At 46.0% G+C, this 13,941-nt stretch overlaps 1 protein-coding gene across 1 annotated transcript in view; it reads left to right on the top strand.

Moving 5' to 3' along the window:
* The first annotated feature begins 3,818 nt into the window (after positions 1 to 3,818).
* The window catches only part of TPD52 (tumor protein D52), a 70,210-nt gene continuing 60,087 nt past the window's right edge, over positions 3,819 to 13,941 (top strand). Inside the window, exon 1 of the mRNA XM_083187320.1 lies at positions 3,819 to 3,962. Coding sequence (XP_083043446.1) covers positions 3,944 to 3,962 — 19 coding nt within the window. The 5' untranslated portion in view covers positions 3,819 to 3,943. The remainder of the gene's footprint in view (positions 3,963 to 13,941) is intronic.

Here is a 13,941-nt window from a genome sequence, read left to right as displayed (position 1 = left end):
TGGCTGCATTATTTTTACACTGCAATTTCTATTTCAGTTTAAACACACCCCACCCAAATGTAACTCTCTCTGCACATGTTACATCTGCCCCACCTGCAGGACACATGGTTTTGCCCATTTTCCAAACAAATTTGGGTACTTGTGTATTTTGGCGGCGCCCATCGCATCGCATACCATAACGCATACGATGGTATGCGATGCAACGCGATATCGTACGATAGTGCACGATGGCATACAATTTTCAAATTGTATGCCATTGTACATGGCATACAATGCCATACGATGCGATGCGATTAAACATTGTATAAGCACCCTAATGGGTGCTTACTATGTTAAATGCACCCCCACGCCACCCCCCCACTATAAACGTGAACCCGAAGCGTGGCGAGCGCAGCGAGCCCGCGAGGGGCGGCGGTACGCGTCCTACGACCTTTTCATACCCCCACTATCCACGTCGGCGTGGAGTTGAGAATAGAATAGTGTGGCGAGCGCAGCGAGCCACCGAGCCCAAAGCGTGGCGAGCGCAGCGGATACCTGTGAAGCCCGCGAAGGGACGCGTTTACCTGTGAAGGTATCCGCGTCCGCTCGCCACGCTTCGGGCTCGGTGGCTCGCTGCGCTCGACACACTATTCTATTCTCAACTCCATGCTGACGTGGATAGTGGGGGTATGAAAAGGTCGTAGGACGCGTACCGCCGCCCCTCGCGGGCTCGCTGCGCTCGCCACGTTTCGGGTTCACGTTTATAGTGGGGGGGTGGCGTGGGGGTGCATTTAACATTGTAAGCACCCATTAGGGTGCTCAAAAGCACCCTTTAGGGTGCTTATATGATTTTTTATCGTATAGGGGGTCAAAATCGCGTCGCATCGCATGCCATCGGGTACATGGCATGCGATGCGATGCGATACGTTCATCGTACGACGGACATCGGGGGCCCAGCCAAAATACACAAGTACCCAAATTTGTACTGCAATCAGATCAGAATAAGGGCCCAAATGTGCACAATTTTGTATGCAGCTCTATGGAGCTACGAACAACAATGCGCAAGTCCAAGGTTCCGTAAAGTCTATCTCGGGGATGCGAGAATTTCTCTCACATGTAAATTCATCCCATTGGTCTGACTCTTCTAATAGTTAAGATTCGCAGATCCATTTTCAAAGACCGAAACAGCGAACAGCTTCTTTAAAATCTGAATAAAGCCCCGTACACACGGGTCGATTTTAGGGCTATTTTCTAAGCGATCTATCGAGATCGCTTAGTAAGTAAGCACGGAATGCTCCCTGTATACAGGCCATAGCGTCAACACTGCGTATCACTATCACTTGAATTACACAAGTCAGTAATTACAAGTCAAATAGGTTGAACTCGATGGGCAAATGTATTTTCAACCTTAATTACTATGTTACAATGACTCCTTTCTGATCGCACCTAATTACCTAGTTCATGCTAGTTTGACCCGGCAATAGGTGCGATCTAAAATGGCTTACCGGGTCCAGCAACTGGGCATCGAAACGGTGAAAAAGAAAAGTTCTTACGGGTTCGTTGCGGGGTTGCTCTGCAGTGTGAACGGGTTAACTGAGTGGAGCAACCTGGTTCCCGTTCACACTGACGGAGCAGGCAGTGCTAGAAGCAGCGTCAGCTCCAAACACTGCCTCCTCCACCACGCCCGATGATGGTCCGCCCTGCCCCCGCATGACGTCAGTGAACTGTCCATATTCCCGGGTCACTGAAGGGATCTGAACAGAGAAAAATGCAGGGTTGCACCATGACTCAACCGTTTCAAAGTCCCAGTGAGACCCTGTATTTTACAATGTGAAAGTAGTATATGTTACTATGTTAGATCAAGTGTTCAATTGAAAGGTTTTTGCAGCCTTGTAAACTCTGCGACTGAGACAGGCTGAATGAGGAAGCGATGATGTCACCCCCCCCCCCCCCCTAAAATGCTTGTGCATATCTGCGTCATTCTCTGACAGTCCCAGAAAATGTCCGGTTACCATCCCCAAGCACCGGCTTCCTGTCAGTCAACCTCCGTCCACTTTGCTGCATGCGAAGTCCCTATTCTGCATGCAAATTCTTTAATTAATGATCAAATATGAATCGGTACGGCTACTACGCACAGCAAGGAGTCAGGAAAACGGTTGTGTGGATACGGCTGCCTGTTGTACCTCTTAAGAGTCTGATCTAAGTCCTCTCGGCATGTACAATGACAATGAGTGATGCTGCCTGTGCTATGAGGGGTACTGTGCTGGTTAGGGATGTGCCTGCTGTGAGCTGTGTAGTGCTGCTGGGTGAGGGATGGGGCATTGGGAGAGGGTGCTGGGTGAGGGCTGCTGACATGCTTTTCTGCAAGAGGAGTGCTGTGAGGGGAGACCCTGGAAGCTGTGCTGTGAGTGGAGAATGTTCCGTATAGAATGTCTTCTGTGGTATGGGGTACAAGGGACTACCCCATAAAACCTGTCCCTTTTTGCCAGTCTGCTATTTTTGGTGTCTGCATATACACACTCAGGGCCGGTGCAAGGCACCGGAGCGCCCCAGGCGAGTCGGGGTGGGGGCGCCCCGGTGCCGGGGGGAGGGAGGGGGGGGGGTGGTACCTGTGTAAAAAAATTGCTGCCCCGGCGTCCCTGCAGTGCTGGGGCGGTCAGGGGTGTCCGTGCCGTAGGGGTACCTGCGGCGCCGTCATGTGTATAAAGCTGGCTGCGGCCGGCGGGGTCCCGCATAGCGCTAGTTATTTGCTATTCACTACAGGGACCCCGCCGGCCGCAGCCAGCTTTATACACATGACGGCGCCGCAGGTACCCCTACGGCACGGACACCCCTGACCGCCCCAGCACTGCAGGGACGCCGGGGCAGCAATTTTTTTACACAGTTCACTGGGGGTGAGGGGCGAACTGCCGCCCTCCAGGTGCCGGCGCCCTAGGCAAATGCCTAGAGCTGCCTAGTGGTGGCGCCGGCCCTGTACACACTAAGCTTTGTGGTCAGGGCGGGTACAAGGCTTCTACGCACCCAGGAAAAAACGTCATCCTACTGCCTCCAACCCTATACTGCCACCATACATACCCACTTACCTGCCCCTCACATTAAATTTGAAGGTGGCGTCTCAGAAGTTTCACATCTGCCACCTGTATGTCTTCCTCTCATACACATTCTTCATTTTGTGATAGTCAGGCTTAGTGACACCCACCCACCATGGCGCCCTGTTGGTGGTGGGATTTTCTACTAGGGGGCACTAAAATATTGCCTAGGGCACTAAATTAGTTAGGGCTAGCTCTGAGTTGGCACATTGGTGTCACCCACTGGTCTGATGACTTACAGTCTGCACCCCCTAATGACGCCTCTGTTTTATAGCGTTCACCACAAATATACAAACTGTATGGTGTTTCTGCAAACAGTGAAAAGGGCACAATATAGTATAATGGTAGGAGAGGTTGGGCGCTAGAGAGGACTGATAAGGAACACATGACATGCCTGCATACCTGTATAGTGAAATCTTTATCATGTGTTCTGAGTGACTCATCATATATTCTGTAAATCACCCACTGGGAGAGAACCTAGATCCCATGTGAGACTTTCCCTTCTCACTGTTCTCAGTGATCTCCATTATATCATATGTACATTCTAAAGAAAGGCTGTTTAAAATGACAATGATATGAAAAGCTGAGTGGGTTTGATCTTATGTTTATACAAGAGATAATTAATAATAAAGGATAAATCAAATAATACACATATGTGTGACTCACAGGAGTATGTGTGCATACTTGTAGCTGTGGTAGTAAAGTTATAAAAAAAAAAAAAAAAGGGGAAGGTAGAGACTGCTAGCTAGTCATGCTCGGTCTGCCTGCTCGGGACAGACAGAGGGGCGGGGTGTGGCAGGCAGAGCAGAGCAGCAGCAAAGCCAGAGCACAGGGAGGTTGTGTGTGCAGTGCTGCCAGTGACAATAGCAGAGAACATGGATAGCGCAGAGCAAGGTAAGTGCTAGCATTGAGTTATTTGCAGGTACAGCTTGTTGTGCTGTAACTTTCCTATATGATACACTGTATCACTGCTGGCTGATATGCATTGCATTCTGTGGCTGGCAATCACGTAGTCTGGAATACAATGTACTACTTTACAAGTTGTTCTGTGCAGCTATGCGTTACCTACCCGGAGGTGTTTGCAGTTAATTACAACATGACTGAGTTGTGGTTTTACCTTTTTATCTCTTGTGTAATCAGCCAATGTTAGTTTCTCCATGTTGCCCCAGCTCTGACATGGTGCTCAGCCTGTGGGTGCCTGTCTGTTCCCCTCCAGATTATTTTATTCTTTGTTCTATTAACCCCTTCTGTGCTTTGCACCTGTTCTCTGCCCCCCTAATGCATTCCGTCCAGCAGCAGCATGTGCCTGTACTGACAGCTGGCTGTAGCCTCTGGGGTGACTGCTGGTCTGGTCTGGTCTATGGCATGCATACATTGTGTGAGGAGCTGGATGGCAGTGCTTATGGCCAGGATTTTCTCTGTACAAACTTAACATAGCTTTGGGTATAACATTATTGAAGGGGGTTACATTTTACAAGAGGCTAATTTGCATTGCTTTACACGTGTGGTTCTTAAAAATATATCTCTCTAATTTTATTTACTCTGCACTAAAAACACTTTTTTTTTAAGGCAACAATCATGATTTTAGTACAGGAATGGGGAACCTTTGGCCCTCCAGCTGTTGGTGAACTACATATCCCAGCGTACCCTACTACAGTTTTGCTATTTGGCCATGCTAAATCTGTTGCAAGGCATGCTGGGATGTGTAGTTCAACAACAGCTGGAGGGCCGAAGGTTCCCCATGCCTGTTTTAGTACATCCTTTTTTCTAATTATTTTTTTTGTGCCTCAATATACAGAATTCTTATTGGGAAATGAATACTTTCTTCTTCAGTAAATATTTATTGTATGCCGGCATAAGACAAGTCTCCATATTCCTTGTTTGGCTACTTCCACTAGTTCCCAATACTACTGGAAATCCATGACTAATTCACCTGGAATTCACCAAATAAATCTCAGTGTTCCTCGTTAATCGCTCTGTGAATTTTTCAGTATAAATATTTTCGTGGCTTTTGTATATCCTAACATCATTTGTTGTGTAGCGGTGTGTGTGTGTGACATGAAGGGATTGCAACAGGTATCGAAGATCTCTTCTGCGGTACCTCCTGCATACGTTTAGGTGATACTAACCCCTTAAAATGGATGTTTCTGGGAATTAGGCTGGGCAATATTAGGCAGTATCGCTGGTTAAATGGTCGCAGAGTGACCATATCGCCCGTGTTTTTTGTGTGTACACATGGCGATAAATCACAAGGCGCACGCTCCCGTAGCCAGCCCTTAATGGTCGCTGGCTGCGGGGTGACTTTTCAGTCAGAAAATTCGCTTAGAGAAATGGTACAATGGGGCAGATGTATTAAGCCTTAACAAGAGATAAATGCAAGGGTGATAAGGAGAGAGAAACCAATCACCTGCCAACTGTCATGTTACAGACTGTGTTTGAAAAAACTCAGTAAGGAGCTGATTGGCTGGACGTTTATCTCTCCTTATCACACTTGAATTTATCTCTTGTTAAGGCTTAATACATCTGCCCCACTGTGCGATATGGTCGCTGAAAAATAATGAGCCAAAAACAATGGTGGATTGAAGTGAATAGGTCTTCGTTGGGCAGCTGCCGAGTGATAAGCATTGATTGGCAGCATGGCAGACAATGAGGAAGGTCCCCCTCTCTGATTGGCAGCTGCCAGAAGTAAAGCCCCATACACACTAGAGGAGAAAATAAGAGCTATCGTTCAGAAGGGCCTTGCTGAGTGATATCTTGTACTATCTTGTCTAGTGTGTAAACTCAACATCGTTAACTATGTGTGCTCTCATGCATCGGTAACCTCCTCTCTTGTCTGAACAGGATGCAGTTGAAATCCCGGCGGTCAGAATCCCAACGCCGAAACTCCGGCACTTTTTCCCTCTATGGCATGGGTCCTCAAACTGCGGCCCTCCAGATGTTGTGAAACTACAAATCCCAGCATGCCTTGCCACAGTTTTGCTATAAGGGAGTGTTAAAACTGTGGCAAGGCATGCTGGGATTTGTAGTTTCACAACATCTGGAGGGCCGCAGTTTGAGGACCCATGCTCTATGGGTTTCCACGACACCCATAGAGGGAGAATAAATTAGTGTGCTGAGCGTAGAGAGGCACCGGGCCTGCTGCATGGAGAGCGCAGTGAGCCCGCAAGGGGGGGGGATCCACGTCTAAACCCCCCCCCCCCCCCTTGTCGGGATTTCGGCGGTCGGGATTCTGGCGCTGGGATTTCGTACCAATCGTGTCTAAACAGTTCAGGCCCCTGCTCCCTCCCCATCGGCAAGTGTGTATGCACTTGCCGATGCCGGCACCACCAATATCGATGGTAAACACATCGGTTAGTGTGTACCTGGCTTACATTTTTCAGCAGCTGGGCAGCTCTTTGTTTGTGACTGGTAGGTTGCAACCAGGCACCGTAACCACGCCAGGCCTGTGGTTAATGACGCAAAGGTATTACCTGCATAAAAGTGGGTTCTAATGTGCTAAGGGCCTAATTCAGCATGTATCGCTAATCTGAGAAGTTGCAGTTGTCTGCGAGTAGAAAGCCGCTGGCCAGAGAGAGAGAGAACTTATGTAGCACATACACTAGGGCGATGTTGCATACAATCCATCGATTTCGATCGCATCTGTGTGATAAATCGAAAGATTGAATGCATGAATAATGGGTCCCCCGATGCGATGCGCGGGCCCGCCGGTCGCATTGAAAAGTATTACGTCCAGCACATAATATTTAGCAAATTGCATGAACGATCGCATGTGGTTTCAGCCACATGGGATCGCAGAAATGCAATCAGCGGAGGGTTCGGGTGCGGGGTCTGGAGCCTGGGTGGCGGTGGAGCAGGGATAAGAGTGCTGGCAGCAATGGAGTGGGAACCAAAGCGTTGGAAAGGCCGGGCTCTGCAGCGTTGCCAGAATTTGAAAAAATAATTTAAAACACTGGGTGGCTCCCTCAGCCAATAAGCAGCCTCACATTCAGGTGGCCGCCGATTTGTCTGAGAGAGTGCTCTGCCAATGATGCCGCAGCTAAGCCCCATCGCCACCAGCGCTCCTTCACAGCGCTGCTTCTCCAACATATCCAATTGCATAAGTGTATGAGCGCCATTACCCTTGCTAATTTACAAGAGAACTGCGAATTTGCAATATAAATCGGTATAATTGGCCGATCGGTAAAAAAATCGTTCTAGTGTGTGAGCACCTTAAGCTATAATGCTGCACCAGACAGAGTATATACACTAGTTTTGGACTGTCTTTTAACATGTTTCTGTATTCAATTAGCAGCTAGGTCCCATGCTACTGTAAAACAAGTTATCCGGACATGATAACCGACAAGCGAAAATAATTTAAGATTTCTATAATGAACTGGCTGGAATTCTGTATATTTGCAGATCACTAATTGATTCAGGCCCATAAAAATTTCCTAATGCATGATAGAGTTGAAAAAAAAATCATATTTGTTAAGTAAAGAAGCAGTTCTGTATCTTTCCCGGTATGCGTGGTTTTATTTATTTTTTTGCTCTCTGGCTGTTAACACTGAAGCTTTTACTCTGTCCGGGCTAATTACCATACACTTTACACATTGCACTGAGGAGCTTAAAATCAGCTGACCCGAACGCGTGAGTGTATTTCCCTTTGTAGCTGTGAACGCTCGGGATGTTACTGAAATGGATCCATGCTGAACATATGACCACAAAGCATGTTCTTTTTTGTTAGTATTATTATTATCCTTTATTTATATGGTGCCACAAGGGTTCAGCAGTGTCTAACAATACATATATACATGCATAAGACAAAATAAATAATGAAATACAGTAAGTACCTGGTAAATAAAGACCGTTGCATCAGGGGACAGGACACTGAAGCAATGATCAAGGTGGCAGAGATATACAGTTGTGCTCATAAGTTTACATACCCTAGCAGAATTTGTGATTTTCTGGCCATTTGTCAGAGAATATGGATGATAACTCACAAACCTTTCTTTCACTCATGGTTAGTGGTTGGGTGATGCCATTTATTGTCAAACAACTGTGTTTACTCTTTTTAAATCCTAATGACAACAGAACTATGTGATTTTTGTTTTAATAACATTTTAACATTATTGTTATCAATATTATCATGCATATTGTCTAGCGTGTATGCACTATATCATTAACAATGCAGGCTCCATGGCTTGTTAACAATCCCATCCCCCCATCGTCTGAACATGCAGTGAAATCTGCCTATATCATCAACTGCTGGTTCATCTTGGAGCTGTGATGACATCACTGAACGATAACGTTCAATGTGTATGCACTAGATTGTTTGTCCGGAAGCACCACCCTGCATAAGTGCTACACTTTGTAAGTTGGTTTAGCCAGATTGGAAAGGTTCTTCATGGTGACACGATTCCAAGATTTGCCACAGATAGTTGATAATTTTGCCACCAATGAGGGACAATTTAATTTAATGATTCTCCACCATCGAGAGCAGACAGGGTGGTGTTTTTTTATTTTCCCCCTGGTATGGAGCTTAGCTCCTCCCCTGATTCCACCATAGGGCTGCCCCCTTTTCCCTATTGGCATCACATTGGTCCTGCTGTCATTCACCACCTGCAACTTGGGCTCTTTTCCTGTGAAATCACTGGAAAAGAGCCCAAATTGCAGATAAATTGCAAAATGTATGGGGGCCTTTGCCCTGCACAAAGGGAGCTCTTTAATTAATTCCCATGAAGTCCCTTTCTGATGCCCTAATGAATAGGATTAGCTGTGTTTAGCAGTTTCTCCCGTGCGAGATGGTCTGCAGATCCGGAATGCCCAGCACTGACGGCCAGCCCTAAAGCCCTGCTTTTCGCACATTTCTGCAAACAATTATATAGCTCCCAGTCACTTTAGATGGGAGCAAAAGGCAAACAAACAATTGAATTGCAGAAGAATTTTATGAAATATAAGCTGGCAGAGCGTAGTGACTGTTAGTGCCAAACAGTATAAGAAAAATGTTTTGCAAGGAAGGTCAGTCTGCATTTCAAACTAGTTTTTCAAGTATGCTTAAATTAGTGTTCATTCTAGCACCCTGCATTTTTCAAATCCCATGCAGTTCATCTTTCTTGCCTGGGGTGTCGCTTTCTGCTAGGTGCCTCTAGCACATATCTGGTCTGCATATCAGTGCTGAAATACAGACCACGCTGTGGTAGAAGCACCACAACACAGATCAACACCCCAGGCAGAGAAGAGAAACTGCATGGGTTTTGGAAGATGCATGGGTCTAGAATGAACACTACTTTATCTTCAGTCTGAAGTACAATTATTGCAATTAGGAAAGTGTTACCTATATTAATCATTACGCACAATATCTTTGCATTCAAAATAGACCATACAATTGATTTGCAGAATAACGAAATATAGGCTGGCAGAGCGTAGTGACTGGTAGTGTGAAACAGTCATTTTTCAAACAGGTTTGAAAAATGACAGGTAGAAGCTGATTGGCTGGTGCATTATTACTCTCCACTTTATTACTTTTTGAAGCTTGATACATCTGTCCCTGAGTCATGAATGACCCCTAGACAGGGAGATTGCAGGGATGGGTTTTACTGACCAGACACCTATTTCTGTGGACATTAATATTAACTACTATTAGCCTGTGGGAATATCATTCATTGTGTTTGAGGTAGTGAGATGACATGCACTACATTGTTTGTCCGGAAGCACCACCCTGCATAAGTGCTACACATTGTAAGTTGGTTTAGCCAGATTGGAAAGGTTCTTCATGGTGACACGATTCCAGGATTTGCCACAGACAGTTGATAATTTTGCCACCAATTGCCACCCCATGTTCAGCACCCATATCTGCCCTCCTGTTGGCACCGCTGCCTGTCATATTACCTGGCAGGCGCAGGCTGTGGCAGCCCGCAGCTACAATCATGGAGGAGGGGAGGAAGCGCCTTCAAGGGCCGGCACCTACCTGCTTTGCAGGCTTTGCTGAGTGGGTAGCGCCGGCCCTGATATTAAAACCCCATCAACAGCATTTCCCGCCCCCTTGCATATAATAGGATTGACTGCTAAGTCTTAAATACTTTATTGGCAGAAAATGTACCCCAGAAACACAATGCATACAGTGAACTGTTCCTTTTGTAATTAGTCTATAATATTTACTGTGTAGGATTGTCCTATCCATTTGGCCCTGGATGGGTAAACTGACATTGATTTTAATAATGGGGGAAAAAAGCTTTGTAAGGTCTACTAAGAATTGTGCTAACTGGGCAATAACAATAGTTTATATCTCATGACTGTCAATGGTCACAGACCTCTGACAGATAATGTTTTTCTCGCCATTTCAGCGTCATTACTTGACAATATTCCCTTCTAATAATAATGTTTTGCTGATTTGCTTAGTTCCTCTCTGGCCTTATTGTGGGATTTTATATTCTTGTAGTTTGTACCCTGTGGATTCCCCCTGACAGTGACAGTGATCTGATGTTTTGCATCCTGAAAGTAACTTCTGAGTCATCTCTTCCCATTATAGGTCTGTAGTGCGTATTAATGCAATAGGTAGAATTGCTGGGGTTTCCACCGAGCTGTTCAGAGTCCCGTCCTGTCCCCGTCCACCCACACCCCTCTGGTATAGTCACCCTGAGCTGCTGAGGGGAGGGGTCTGAAAACTGTGACAGTTTTTTTCAGGAACTTTTCAAAATTTGACTCCTAAGGGGTAAATCAAAATGTTCTGCCCAGCAAACCTTGGCCCGGTTAAAACCAGGTACTGTACATATATTAGTAAAATGTATTTAACTGATGGATGGCTTTGTGCAAGGAAAATGGGGCCCCGGTCATCATGGAATGATGTTGATCATGGGTAGCCAACTCCAGTCCTCGAGAGCTACCAACAGTTCATGTTTTCCAGCTCACCTCACAGGTGTACAGGTGCACTCATTACTGATCATTAGAATCGCATATGTACTGTAGACCAATGTAAACGGAATCTTCTTTAATAAAACACAATTATTTCAATGTTAAGGATTTGTGCTATTGTTGGTATTTTCAGGAAACTGTAATGATAAAATGACTACCGGTTATCTTGGCAACAAAAACCTACAAAGCCAGCAGAACTACAAAATATACACAATATATATATATAGTTTGTATCTGTATCTTGGTTGCTATTCAGTACACTGTGGGGGTTATTCTGGTTCATTCCGCCTGCACGGGGGAGCAATGTTTTGCATCTCTGCATGCACAGAGGCCTTTCTGTGCATGTGCAGACGCAGGGTGTGTGTGGCCACGGCCAACATGGTGTTCTCCGGATGGTCAGCTGCCTGTCCACTTCCTCCCGAGTGTCCACACATATGTAAGTGACGAGAGTCACTTTTATATGCGTGCACCTTCGCCATCATTCGATGTACGCCGACCATTGAATGATGTGGGTGGATGACACTAGGCTGCAAATGGATGTTACACAGTAACATCCATTTGCAGGCCCTGCGAGGGAATCGCCCTTACGAATGAGTGGTGGCCAGGCCACCATTTGCAAGGCGGGGTTTGATGGACTCGCAAGGCTGCGGATTCGTAGTCTTGCAAATCAACCAGAATAACCCCCTGTGTGTAAAGTAGATGACAAAATAGATGTGGTTTAGTTTTTTGCCCCATTTTACACTGCCTTGTCTGCACGTAGACTAAAGGTGCCCATCCACTACTGTAAGTTATCAGGGGCTTGAAGATTTCCCTTGAACTCCCTGGAAGCTTCCCAGTGGCAGGACTGCACACGATACACCGTAAGTGGGCCTTATGCATACGATGTATCATATGTGATCCCAGTCATGGCGATCTCTGGGTCTGATCCGATGCGCACGGGACCGTGCATTGGATTAAAATCCAAGTCTCAGTCTGATTCGGCAAAATCACGTTAAAAGGGCCCAATTCGCACTAGTGGATGGGCACATTATAAGTTACTTAGGAGGTTCATTCCTTAGCTGGCATGACTGCCCTAATTAAGCCACAACATCAGACTGTGATGGAATAGATGTAGGCTTAGATGTCATCTGTCATGTAGCCCTGCTATACATGATTATAGTTTAGCACTTGCATGTTTTTTGGTTATTGTTTATTCTCTTTGGGGGCTGTATGTGCTTGTTGTTGTGCTTGAAACAGGAAATCTGGCAGCATGTACTAGAAACGGTTCCTCAGTTCCTCAGTGTGCATTACTCAAGTAGTTGTTCTGCTTGTGTTGGCTGTACAATGTCCAACCTGTTTGTCAAGTTTGTGTTACCTCTCTGTCCAAACAAAGCTGAGCAGTTTCCAGAAAAAGAAGATTGATACATTTATATATTTTGTGTAGATGTATGCTTAGAGGGCTGTTCATGTTATTTAGTACATTTACTACTGCATACGGATATCTCCCATGTACCATTTCAGTAGGGAAGTCTTCATAGATACAGAATTCTAGCTGTGAAGGTGCCCATACACGTTCCGATTATCGCATGCGTTTTGTACTTTTAAAGTACAAAATGCATCTCATGTGTGATAATCGCGCCGTGTACCTGCGGGGATGCGATGCGCGTCCCCGCAGGTACAATATTGTAAAGCACAAAAAGTATCTGCATGCAGTACTTTTTGTGCTTCATTGCATTGCATCGTAGGAGTACATGCGATGCAATGTGATGTCCATTAGTAGCTATCAACTTAAAAAAATTAAAAAAACTAAGGGGGATATTCAATCCCCGGCGAGCATCTCCCGTCGGGGAGATGCTTGCCGGGCCCTATTCAATGCTGTCTTCCCCAACAGCATTGAGCAGGGTTTCTCGGCAGAACGAGCCCGACATCACTAGCTGTCGGGCTCGTTCTGCTGAGAACGGCCAGGAAGTGACAAGCTGCCGGCTGCAGCTTACCTTTCCCCGGCCGCAACTCGCGGCAATGCCCCCTTCTCACTCCCCGGCAGGCGGGACATTGAATCCCGCCTGCATGTTCTCGGTCGAGCTGACCAAGAACGGGACTGGGTCACGGCGGTCGAGCAAGCTCGACTGCCGTGACCCTCAGATTGAATCCCCCCCTTAAATTGGAACGCATTGCATCGCACCCGCAGATGTAGTGGGGATCGCATCTCATCCCCCTGCAAGTGCCAAAATCGCACGGCACATTATAAAGTACAAAATGCACAGCCCCATATCTCAACGTGTATGGGCACCTTAAGGGGAGTTAAGTATAGCTGCCTGCTGGTTACATTGGCTCTGGGAACAATCAGGAGCTGTAGTGCTCACATGTTAGTTGATCGCACAGATAAAATGGACTGACTGCCCTATGGGGTTGCGAGACATTGACGCAAACAACAGTTTAGTTGTATTCTATGGGTAACATCAGACTTTTTTTTTCTACCTGTAAATGATCTTGCATCAAACAAAATGAGAATTTGTAGGCAAAAGAAGTGATCTATACAACTGGTGGATTGGAGGTAATTGCACACACCCCTAAACAAATACCTAGTGGAACGAAGCATGTTTTTCTTTTATTGTAGAAAGTGCTTATTATTATTTTTTCTTCATCTTGGCACCTGGACTTTGCAGTTTTGTCCCATTTGTTTATTGCAGAAAAGTTCTGGTGTGACAACAGACAACTTGCAATGTCCTCAACGGTTTGCCTGCAACTCCCTGACAAACGTTATAGTGCATACACATTGTGCAGTCTTACAAAAGATATTGTCAGTGGCCACATACAGGAGTATACTGTCATTAACAAAACATACAAATCTTTCTGCATGTCCAAAAGGTCAGTAGAAGAGACAAACATACGACCAGCAGGAACATGCATCGTTATAGTGGACGTTGTAAACTACTTGTCAATCAGAACCCATTGCTATCATTACATCAGTGGTTTTCAACCTCGGTCCTCCGGACCCCTCAAT

The sequence above is a fragment of the Crinia signifera genome, chromosome 5 (genome assembly GCF_055691185.1).
Source record: "Crinia signifera chromosome 5, ASM5569118v1, whole genome shotgun sequence".
In the NCBI taxonomy this organism is placed as follows: Eukaryota; Metazoa; Chordata; class Amphibia; order Anura; family Myobatrachidae; genus Crinia; species Crinia signifera.
This window is presented reverse-complemented; position numbering and strand designations above follow the sequence as displayed.